The 12,260-nt window shown below is 36.4% G+C and overlaps 1 protein-coding gene across 2 annotated transcripts; it reads right to left on the bottom strand.

Moving 5' to 3' along the window:
• Positions 1 to 187: 187 nt before the first annotated feature.
• Positions 188 to 11,651, bottom strand: LOC113231358 (fumarylacetoacetase). Of its 2 annotated transcripts, none has more exons than XM_026465649.1 (9): positions 11,528 to 11,651; positions 10,776 to 10,883; positions 9,284 to 9,408; positions 7,451 to 7,591; positions 3,773 to 3,870; positions 3,051 to 3,206; positions 2,214 to 2,420; positions 1,510 to 1,658; positions 188 to 488 (listed from the first exon to the last, which is right to left on the bottom strand). In XM_026465649.1, exons 3-9 carry the CDS (start codon positions 9,385 to 9,387, stop codon positions 294 to 296), a joined length of 1,050 nt encoding a protein of 349 aa, XP_026321434.1. In that variant the 5' UTR covers positions 9,388 to 9,408; positions 10,776 to 10,883; positions 11,528 to 11,651; the 3' UTR covers positions 188 to 293. The 2 variants fall into 2 exon arrangements, with proteins under 2 accessions (XP_026321434.1, XP_026321433.1); XM_026465648.1 differs by lacking the exon at positions 11,528 to 11,651 and adding an exon at positions 11,353 to 11,436.
• Between the last annotated feature and the right edge of the window lie 609 nt (positions 11,652 to 12,260).

The raw sequence follows: 12,260 nt of genomic DNA, 5'->3' as shown, positions 1-12,260 counted from the left end.
TACAACTAACTGTTAATAACGGCAATGATAACGGAAACAGAAACGTTATTAACGGAAGGGCTGTTTATGGAACACGGGTGAATGAACGAATTGATGGAGAATGCAAACTTCTTTCTAGTTAAGTTTTCTTTAGAAAGATATAAGATAAAGGTCGTTTTGGTTAAGTTTAAATTATTCTCAATAAATGTTTATTTTACGAAATTCGATATAATGTATGGCAGTAAAAATTTACAAATTTATAAAAATATACAAAGTTTAGTGTTAAAAGTATACAAGTTTAAACAGTAGGTTTTTTAAAAAGGGACAGCAGGCAATAGTTTTCCTTCACATGTTCCAAAGCCGATCCTAGGACCCTTTCCCTCGCAGATACCGCGTAGAATGACTGTGTCGCCATCTTGCAAGAATTTCCGTTCATCTCCGTTGAGCAAGCGAAGTGGCTTCGTCCCCTTCCACGAAAGTTCGAGCATGCTGCCATAGGAGTCAGATGTCTAGGGAAAAACAAGAAATGCGTTGAAACGTAAGAATTAAAATGCAATGAAATTTGTAATAAGATGCATAATCGGTAGATCTATATGAATATCTAAAATAAATGGTTTATTATTTATAAAAAAATAGCACAGTATCTCAGATAAATGCAAAATTGATTTAAGAACAAAAATTTTCGTTCTCCATAGAATAAGCTCTCAAAATTAATTTTTGGTACTGTAAAATATATTTCTGTTAAATTTGTTTGTTTTCATGAGTACGTCCATGATCGCCAGCTCAAAAGTGGGCACCGTATGTCCTTTTCCGGTTCTACGTAGAAAGACATCGTCGCGGAAAAAGAGCAAAACATTAATTCATTAATTAACTTAATTAAATACATTAATTCATGCTACAGAGTGGTTGCCGTATCCTCAAGCCTAGTACTCGAGTTCTAACAACGTTTAATGACTCATAAAAGTTGTAGGTATTGTAATATAAAAAAAAACCTATGAATATTTCGAGTAACACTTTAAGTACTATTCCATTCCCTAGTGGTCCATGTAGTACAATTTTGAGCAATCCTTGCTATATGTACAGTGCGCACGGAGTAGTTTTTAGGCCTTCTAGCCGGTCTTGGGCTGGTTTTTTTAAAATAAACTTATACTTTGAAACTTTAGAAGTACCTTTTAATACGTAGACAAATATTTCCTTACTCTTATGTATACAAAACTGTTATTATAATAAGTTTTGGATGGATGTAAAGAAAAGTTCTCGGCGCCCTTTTATTTTACAAAATGGTTTATATGTGGATATTAAAGCCAGTAAATAAACAATTTTTTCTCTGGAAAGTTATTCCAAATAAAATGTCAAACTTTTGACGAAAAAACTGTTAAATGGCAACTGAATAGGAAAGACATAATATTAAAAGCCACCAGGCTGTTTTTCACCTTACGAAACGCACAGATATTTTGAATGTGTTATTTTGACTAGTAGTATAGATGTTTTAATAACTATAAGAATGTAATGTAATTATGTACAACTGACATCGCCACTAATGGTGCCAGAGCCGAGTAAATCGCCAGGGCGTAAGTTGCATCCAGTAATGGTCTGCTGAGCTAGTTGTTGTTTCACCGTCCAGTACATGAACTTGTAGTTTGAACGGCTAATGGTTGTCGATACGGGTGAATTGTTTGCTGAAAAAGAAAGAATATAATTATAAAAAAATTTAGTTTCTTAAAAAAATATTTTGTATAAATTATGAAGAAAGACTAACTAATTACATTATAAATAATGTCATGTAATATGAATAAGAAAAAATCACTTTTCATCATTTGAATATTACGTGATATTACCAAAGAAGTAGCAATAGATCGGTTATCTATCAGTAATCCGAAATGAAATTTTCCAGAAATAACAATTGCTCGAATTTTCATAACCATAAGTGGAGTCATTTGCCTGTCAAGTATAAAAAAAAATAAATAAAAAAAAATAAAAAAAAAACCTCGAAAGTAATTTTGAGAGGAAAATGTTTTTTCTTTTAAACCTAACTTAACCTAACCTAACCGAAACTGATCGTGTCTTGGCGATAAACATCCAACATACCCTGAAAGAACAACGGCTTCGTTATAATTCGGTTTTCGGTGTAATGAAAATACGAACAAACGTTATTTCGGGAAAAAAATTCGAGTTTGTGATAGGTTACCCAATAGATCGAACACTTTCAATTAGGTACTTTTTAACAAACTTACCCTTAAGATCAACTTCCAATTTAATATCAAAATTGAACTTATCATCATGTTTCAAGTACTCAAACGGCTCTGGGTCCTGCGGATAGTTGTCAATGGCGTACGGTCGCAATGCCTCTATGGTCACTATCCAGGGAGATATGCTGGTGCCCAAGTTCTTTGCTGTGAATGGACCTAGGGGCACGTATTCCCATTTTTGGATGTCTCGTGCTGAAAAATATAATATTTATGCAACCTCTGCAGTATAGACATGAAAATGTGGATTAAACTTGTGGATTAAACTTTGAAATATAGACGGCGTTACTGAGTATCACAGCAATACAGTTTATTCAGTAGTAGCATTACCCAGATTACTAAAAACAAAAACAACACTTGTTTCACTACTTTTAAATAGCTGATTCGCTGCTTTTCAAGAATAGGGGTTCAAACCAAAATAGTTCATATTTCTCTTAAATACAGCAGCATTCAGAATATGCAACATTTTTGTTGAAAAAAAAACCATCAAGTTTTTTATTGGTTAAAATAAACAAGTGAGACCATGGACCTGATGATTGGCCGGTTTTTGACGTAAGATGTGCTCCAGTTACTTCTAAATTATCGTCCTGATGAATTTAGTTCATTCTGAGATAGGACGTTATTCTAGAAAACCATCGAATTGATGTTTTTTTGCGTTTTGCAAGAAGTAACAACCAGAGGTCTTTGGATCCTTGGCATTTTGCCTAGGTCAAAGAACCAATAACAACATAAATATTTAATAAATAAGTTAATTTAACCAAGTAAATGTTAGTTCTGTCATTTGCCCTATCATTCAATATCTAAAAATAATTCATAGTGTCTCACCACTCCAATCATTCATCAAGACGAATCCAAAGATGTGGTTCTCGGCCTGTTTGGCGGTCACTCTCTCCCCAAGCTTGGTAGGTGGCCCGCCGACGAAGCACGCCATCTCCAACTCAAAGTCCATTAAACGACACGGTCCAAAATGGGGCTCTGCACCTACAATCGAATGGAGGCTTACCAAATATAGAAACAGAAAAAAAACCAAAAAGTATAAAAATCTTTTTTTTATGACACTAAGTGATGTGTGCACAAGTCATGCGCCTGGTGGTAAATGACATGCCTGTCCATAACAGTTGCAGTGCCATTCAGAGCTTTAAATCGCAAAGATCTGAGGTGCACAGCCTCTGCGCCCATCACCCTGAGACACAAGTTGAAAAGTCCCATGTGCCTGTAATTTCACCAGCACCCTTGCCCTTCAAAACCGGAACGCAATATCCTGCTTACACTGCTTGGCGGCAGAAATAGGTAAGGTAATGCTTAAATGTGAGTGTCTCTCCGTGAGTCTCTTTTACATTAATAAAACTAACGGCCACACTCGAACCCAGGCACACGAATTGTTCATTCCGTCACATGGTATTATAAAAAAAAAGGAAATTAAAAAGATATAGACCAATTTAGTTCGTGGAATCTTTAAGCCTATCTTCTGAGAAGTTCTTTTCACAGATGTGGCCTTATAATATTCAGAGTGCGAATTTAGGTGGACTTATTAATATGAACCTTACCTTCAACAGGCAGCGTCTGTCCATACGGTCTTGTAATTGGCGTTCCCGATACAACGATCGAGCTTGATCTCCCGTGATATCCAACTGGAATGTACTTCCTAAAAATTATACATACTTCCTTATCATCATATTCTTATAAGACATTAATAGGTACCAATAACAATGTTTCACTGGGACCTTTTCCATCCTCTAATTCTGGGATGGAAAATGAAATTTGAGAAGTAACGACCCTAGAATTATAAGTCAATGTTTGAGCAGTCAAAGTAATTCTGGCTTATTATGTCAGTCGGTCTCTTCATAACGCACAATGTGACAATATAAGCTATTCGGAGTAGATGCTACCTTAGCTCGGATTAAAAAAATGAAGTATTCGATAAGGTACCTATTGATGTGAATACAGCGGTTTTCTTGTAAAATTGTTTTTCTATCGTGAAAATATTTAGGAATCGTGTTTTCACACCGCATCTACTACTACTACGGCACTACAACTAAAAAGTCGTTGAAAAACCACATACAAAGACATGACAACAAGCACATAGAAAAATTCGTGAGGTCCGCTGGTTCGTTCCGTGGCTTAGTTGGTATAGCGTCTGACACGGTATGCTAGAAGACGTCGGTTCGAATCCGTCCGGATCAAAGGATTTTTTTCTATTTTTTCTATTTTCTATAGGAATTTATTAATAATTATAACAAACTAGTGGACTAATTTCACAAAAAATATTGAATAAAATTCAATAAAAATTTAAAACATAATTTAATTAATTAAATTAGTTGATGGTTCGAGTTTACTCTTGACAGTGTCAGCTTCACCAACCCGTGGTAACGTATAATGGAAAACTGACCCTGGCGACGATCCCCATATTGTTTATATTATTCTTATAAAACTGACACTGGCCCAAGCCTAGTGGCCGCCATTAAGAAAATAATAATAATTTATATTAATTTAATAATACACTAGTACCAGTGTACATAGCATGAAAAATTGAATATTTTTTAATATCAAAAACAGCCACATGGTTTCTAACTATCGATTAGGTAGGACCACATCCCTCGTTGAGTAGCGTCAGTTTAAGGTTAATAAGGTTAACAATTCACGGAGCGGTTTCCATCCGCGCCCGCCGCCGGTGCAGCTAGACAGCGGTTTTATTTCAACACTCACGACCCTGCAAGTTTGTGGGGGCACGTAGCCGCCGCGGTTGCGGGCACGAAACCGTTGCTATTGCGGAACCGACCGCGAAGTTAGTGGGAGTTAATCGCCAGTCACGCGGTTAATAGAGAACTCACCCCGCGTGCGCCTGCGCCACATTGCGCCTAAACCGACCGCCAAAGTACGCGGGCGACGACGACGGCCGCCAAGCGCGCAGGTGACCGTGTCCAGTGCGGTTCTACTAGTACCCCGCCGCGGCAACCGCGAGCAACCGTCACCACTACAGGCGTAAAACGCGCCGTGAAATGTGCTACTAATTTTACATACTGAACTATTACATTCTACAGGTGCCGCGGTCCCGCGGCAGATGCAGCTGAAAACTGCTCCGTGAGTTCTTAGTGCAACGAAAAATGAGTTTCAACGCCATCTAACGTGTAATAGTTAGCTATTATATACTAGTAGCATTTTTACTAAAACGCCACCTGATGGTGATTGGTTGAACCAGGATGAAAAAAATACTGAAATATTGCAATATAACTCTTACTCAACTGACTGTAAGTTTAAATTTGTTAAATTTTAAAATTGTGTTACGTCGTTTTCACGTTTTAAGCCCTACCCAATGAAAATCTTTAAGTTATAGTAGTATATAATAGAGCGTAAAATCTGAATTGCACACAAGCTAAAAAGTGGCGACATCGGTACCCGATCTTACATAGCGTCATTACATATCTCCCCTTTTTTCTATATCTATGGTTTTACCGCAGGGTATAGCACACCTCCGGCGCAGACGTACGGGGAGAAAGCGAAGGCAGTTCGCTGCTCGCCTGATCCCCTAGTAAGACCAGCGGGCTCTGGACAGGGACTCCGGAGCCTGCATTGCACGGCCTCACTCGTCTGGGGGGCGGGTCGGAGGACAACCGACTCGCCCCTCCGTTGGCGCGGGCGCCCTGGCGTAAGCTAGGGCGGCCGGGCGGCGTCGTGGTGAATGTTCACCGATCCTACGGCGCCGACTCAACCGGCGAGAGGGAAACCCGGGGGGGTTTTAGTGGGGTAGGCCCTCCAGCCTGGAGGGAGAGTCCCCACATAACCCCTGAGTCTCCCTTGGCTCGGGGGTATCCATAGAGATTCCCCCCCCCGTCAAAAAAAAAATAAAAGGGTATGGCACACTGCGCTCCGCACTACCGCGCATATTTTTAAGCTTAAGGACATGTTCAGTTTTCCACAATAGATCTCGACGTCGATAAATTTTATTTGCTATTGAAAATCGACCAAATTTATCTTCATATTATCTTAAATCTTTGTAATGAACTTGAAACTATCCTACTCGTATATATATTTATCGATCTGGTTCGTAAAAAGGGATGTATCCAATATCTTCGGTGTCTTTTTATTTGAGTTAACAACATAGACAGTATAACTGCAGCGTCTTGAATGAGTTCTGTATTATTAACCATACTTGTCAAAGAAGGATCTCAGCTACATGTACAATCACTACGGCGATCAACTGCGAAGCGAGTACTTTGAGGGTCGTATTCTAGAACTCTACTCAAGGCTTAAGTCGGGACTTGAGTATGATTCAAAGCACTAGAAATCATACTCAAGTTTCTGCCATTAGGGTCGTATTTCCAGTGCTTGTGTTGCCAGTGCAATCCTGACTTGAGCATTGAATAGAGTTCTAGAATACGACCCTAAGGGTCGTATTCCAGAACTGTACTCAATGCTCCAGTCAGGATTTGAGCAGACTTGAGTATGATTTCAAGCACTGGAAATACGACCCTAATGGCAAGGACTTGAGTATGATTTTCAGTGCTCATTGCAATACTCAAGTCCTGACTTGAGTATTGAGTAGAGTTCTGGAATACGACCCTAAGAGACTCGGGGCCGCTAGACCGCTGCCCCTGCTCAGATTAAACCGCGCATTTACGCAGATCTGCATCTCCGTCACCGCGTGCGTGATTCCGCGTCGCGCGCTCCGACGCGGGGCGCGGTGCAGTGTGTTAATCGCCTAAGAAGTAGGTTAAACATATTTAAAGGCGTCGCCTTAATTGGCAATTTTAAACTAAAATAATATATTCATAGTTTAAAAAAAGTAATGAAGATATATAAAAAAAAAAATAAAGATGCAATGAACTTAAATAGTAAACATCTAGCTATATGTATACAGCTAGCTACAGATGAAGACTGACAATCAGCAATGCTGAGTCTTTAACCTTTTTGTCCACATAATTCAATTGTATTTTCTATAAGTTTTTAAGTATTGTGCTTCCTATGTTTTGTGGAGGAAATAAATGTCGTTTTATGTTAATTTTAATTTTCTGAAATTAGTTTAAATTAGGAATTACTAACGATCACACCATCGACATCATTATCTCAAATAGCATAGAACATCTAATTTTCTCATCCTGACGACTTTTTTCGCATTTTTTATACCTTTAATAGATAATTTGTATTTCTTGATTTGAGAAACTAAATGTTATAAATAAATAATATAATAAATTATTAGTCATAATAAATTATTTAGTCAAACGTACCAGTTAGGCATGAGGGCGTTTTCCTTGCTCCTAAACATGATGCCGACGTTGGTGGCGTGGTGGATAGACGAATAGAAGTCCGTGTAGTCGCCAATGTTAGCTGGCACGTGCATTTGAGCCGCACTCTGTTTGATGAACGCTCTGAAAATCCAAGATTCCTTTTCAATATTTGTCGATCCACAAGGTTCATTTTCGTACTACATTAATGAATATCAAGTGCGGCGTAAGCTCCTTTAATACATCAATCGCTTACGTAAATTCAGCATAGTACTCGAAGATAGCAAGGAAAAGTCGAACCTATGTCCTTTGCACAAAAATTGTTAATTCTATCCTCGGTAAATGATTTGAAACCAACAACAAATACCAGTAGTAAATTATTTATAAAAACTAATGACATTTTTTGAAGGGAGAGATTGCAAACATTTCTAGTTTGAGTAGTAATTCAAGTACAGCAGGGTCTTACTCGTAAACTGTGGTCCACGGACCCCTAAGGGGTCCGTGTAATGAACGTCGGGTGTCTGCGGCGAGCCTACCTAATATAATGGAACAGCAACCGTCACACTAACTATTCATATGTAATTAAGTACAGTTTAATTGCAAACAATTTATGCCAGCAAAAGCATAGCCTAGTTTTTTTTTCTTTTCGGAAAGGGTCCGTGACATCTTTGACATTTTGAGAAGGGTCCATGACTAGAAAAAAGTAAAGAAACCCTGAAGTACAGAGTCGAAAATTGATGCTGGGGGGGGGATATGGAATAATTTCATATAAAATAAAATCATCTAGTAGTAAATATTAATAGGCATCAAAAATTTTATTCCTAAACCATACGTAATACCTAAGTACTTACTTTGCAAAGTTATAAATATTTGGCCAGGTCAGTATTATTCACATTTCATATTCATTTATTCAGTGCATTATACGTAAGTAATATAAAGGTTCTTAAAATAATATAAAGTACAGCCACGCAACCCTGCAGGGCACTGCAATGTTTGAAAGAAAAAAAAGATAATAATAATTTAATCTTAGAATAATAACGCATAGAATGATAGTTTCATATCAAACGAACTGTCACAAGTGACGCAAAAATCAAATTCATGTAGGCTAGTTTTAGTAGTAGGTTAATTTTCGGTTTTAGTGAATATTTATATAAAAATACAAGTTGAAACGCGTTACTTCCTTGTGGAATATGATGTTAGTATCTATTTTATGTTTGTCTGACGTATTTTTACAGTCAGTTACCGCACATTTCGTCATTTTTAGCTAAAATTTTGGAGCTGTTCGCAAGTTGACCTTGAGCACGGAAGGTCCGCCCGCTCGTGTAGGCCCTTTGGGAGCGCTTCAATTTGCCTCACTTAGCGTGTGCGGGCTAGGTTTCTATGCGTTATTATTCTAAGAATGTAATACTATAACAAATGATTGTTAAATTAAGTAAAATAAGTCATTTAAATAATTAAAGTACCTATTAATATAAGTTAAGATAGTATCAAAATTAAAAATATTAATTATACATTCTTCTAATAACTATTACGTCGTTTTTTTTAAATGAAGGTCATCTTATTTATTAATATTATTTATAGTCTGTGTTATCGAAAAACTCTATTTTGTAAGTTTTTTAATGAATTTTTATTTTATTACTTGTACATAACCCAATCACCTACTTATCTATTTAGATTCTAATTACGCGAGCAGACCGTGGGCAGAATTACCCTAAATAATGAGCATTGACAAAAAATGTTCTCTTCCTATGCCATGCTTTGGTTATTAAACAGTCTATGTCGAATTTGGCTAGAGTATAAAGACTATGTGACAAGTTAACAAAGACTATAATTTACCCGTCCCTAAGATGTTTATCATTTTGCAGTGTGGTGTTGGAGACATCTAAAAGGTTTTGAATGGTGTTCCTTGCTTCGATCCAGTGAGGTTTTGTGAGCCCCATGAAATAATTCAATGTCTCCTCCTGCAAAGAGTCATGGATAATCATAGTAAAAACATTAGGGCAAGTCAATTTAGAGGACAGAGAAATTGTTACATATCCCCATCGAGTTATAACCAGAAACAGAGACGAAATAAGGGCCATCCATCCCTGACAACTCATCAGGCAAATGGGCCTTGTATCACTTTTAAATATCAACTCTTGTTTGCACTGAAATAAAAAATTAGAAAGCTGAAATAGTACAGCGCCAACAACTGACCTGTGTGTCTCCGTATATTCAAGAATAAAAAGTATTTTATTGTAATAAAGATAATAATATCTAACAATTGGGGGCTGTTACATTCGGTGGTGTGGGAAACAGCAAAATTAAATATGTTATCTTTCAATTATGGTCCATTATAGTAAAGCTCAAGTCAAAGTGGTCGATTTGAAGTGAAACAATTGACGACACCCGTCAATTGTTTCTAATTCGGGCTGGCCAATCGGAGCGTAGTTGTCACCGTAATGATTTTGCAGAATAGTATTCAAACAAATTAAATGACATTTCGCCTTTATTTCTGGTTATATACTCGATGCATATCCCACACCTGACTTAATGTTTGAATGAATTACAGTGTAATGTACAGGGTTATTTGTACGAACAACGGCATATCAGACTACACATTTTTGTTTGAAAATCGCCTCTAGTGCAACGGAACAAGATACGTCAATGTGTAGCTTGATGTAATGGCGTGAATCTAATAACCTCCCAGGACTATATTACTATCATCAACAACAACCTTTGTTCTGTAACATTTTTCAAAACATGATAAATTTACCAAAAATAAACTTATAAGATTTTGCTGTACTATCTGACACATTGGTAGTAAGTTGGTATATTGGTAGCAGAAAGGTGCAAACGTCCTCCCCGTCGATGACTACTCCCGCTTCTGCGTTTGGAATCTGATTTATATTTACGCTATTACGATATTTATTATATTGTTTACGCTATTGGTATTTCTTTCTTTTATTTCTTATCGCCATTTAGAACGATCTACTTAAATTTTTATCTTTGTACGAAAGTAAAATCTGATGAAATATTAAAAGCCATGGGACAAAATTGTTCATTATATTGTTAGTAATATGGGCCTGTGAGGTTGTTAGTATTTTATAAATAATCCTCTAAGAAACATTTGTGTGAACATTGCCCTATATTTTGAAGTCGCCGTGATCGAGCGATCAGTATACATTGAACAAAATACGAAAGTTTCACAACTTGATAAATAAAAGTAATTTTCTAAACAAGAAATAAACATTTCGTTCATTGTATGTAAGTATTTAGTAAGAATTAGCATAAAAAAACTAGTTCTCACTGAAATAGAATAAATGTAAAATTAAATTAATTACCATACCTTGAATACAAGTTGTTTGTCTTTTAAAAGAGGTCCATTGAATAAGTGAGATATCACATTGAGATCCAAAATTAGGTCGCCAATTGCCACACCTATGTGTTTTTGTGCCTAAAACATATAGAAATATACTTACTATGCAAACAATAACATTATAAAGCAGATAAATATAAAGTTACATTATAGTATATCTACAGTGATAACTGGTGTTAAGTACTCTTAAAGTTCTCAGGATTAAGTTGTAAACATTGGAATTTATGAAGGTGAGTACCTACATAGTGATAGAGGAATAATACTGCCCTCCTTGTACATTTGCGGTAACTTTAGAAATAGGCAACTAGTTTTATTGTCACCTAAAAAAATACCTATAAGTTACGATTATTTCATTTAAACTGATTTTGTACAATTAAACTGAAACTAAATAAGATATTAAAAAACCGATTTGAAGCGGTTGTAGATCTTGTTTTACTGATGCCAAATATTTTAACAACTCAATTTTGCTAAAATGTCGATTTAGTTAGTTTTGATAAGGAGGGCAGAATAGGCAAGTGCTTTACGATAATTTTAAAGCAGTACTTACATTTTGAGACGAAGTAAACACGCCATAAGGTAAATTTTCAATTGGAAAATCAGTTTCAGACGAATATTCGATAAACGATTTCATTTTTACGGGTTATTTTATAAATAACACAGAAAATATGTGTTATAGGTATTGTAGAAGGAATACAAATGCTGTCTAAAAGTTGTTTACGCACGTTTAGAGACTGGTTTATGGAAATGAAGCGAATAATCCGGTTTTCGTTGCCGGCCGGCGGCGCGGCTCACAGTCAGACAAACACTGGTATCTTGTCAAGGTCATTTTGTTGCTTTTGCTGCACGGAGTATGTATAATAAGTAGTATATTTACAGCTCGATTTTATCAGCCGTTGCGCTTCTCTCGCACCAAGACATGATAACTCTGTATAAGCACAGATAATACAATACTATACTAGTAAATCTATAAGTTATAACTAATTAGATTCGTACATTATTTTAATTTAATGACTTCATAATTAATTTGATTTTTGTTAGTTTTAGGTTTGTATGTAAATAGTAACTTGTTAAAATAGTTTTACATTTTCCGCACATAATAACTAATAGGGGCACTTTGATACGTAGGTACTGAACTGCCCCACTTACTAGTGTATAAAAGTACCCCACCGGCCAATTTAGAAAAAAACATTTATTTAAAAAAATCTTGATATATTGCCTCAAAGTAACATGCAAGTCTAGTTATTGAAAATACTAACTTAGACATAGATCCTGTAAAGTGAACAAAACTGCAGTGGTACCTACTCGTATTTGTGTCGCTTATTTTTTTTGTCAACAGCTATGGAACCACTTTGTGACCTGAGGAACCACAACGGTTATACCCAACTAGTGAGCTATGAAGGTATGGAGATAAAGTAGGTGTATGAATTTGCCCCCTGTATCAAACTGCCCCGCTTC

The sequence above is a fragment of the Hyposmocoma kahamanoa genome, unplaced genomic scaffold (assembly GCF_003589595.1).
Source record: "Hyposmocoma kahamanoa isolate Upper Pololo Valley unplaced genomic scaffold, ASM358959v1 65, whole genome shotgun sequence".
In the NCBI taxonomy this organism is placed as follows: Eukaryota; Metazoa; Arthropoda; class Insecta; order Lepidoptera; family Cosmopterigidae; genus Hyposmocoma; species Hyposmocoma kahamanoa.
This window is presented reverse-complemented; position numbering and strand designations above follow the sequence as displayed.

Coding starts and splice junctions, on each gene's coding strand:
- LOC113231358 (XM_026465648.1), bottom strand. CDS start 11,436: ATGAAATCGTTTATCGAATATTCGTCTGAAACTGATTTTCCAATTGAA. Junction 3,871..7,450: donor AACGCCCTCATGCCTAACTG/GTACGTTTGACT, acceptor TATAATTTTTAG/GAAGTACATTCCAGTTGGAT. Junction 1,659..2,213: donor ATTGGAAGTTGATCTTAAGG/GTAAGTTTGTTA, acceptor TTTCTTTTTCAG/CAAACAATTCACCCGTATCG.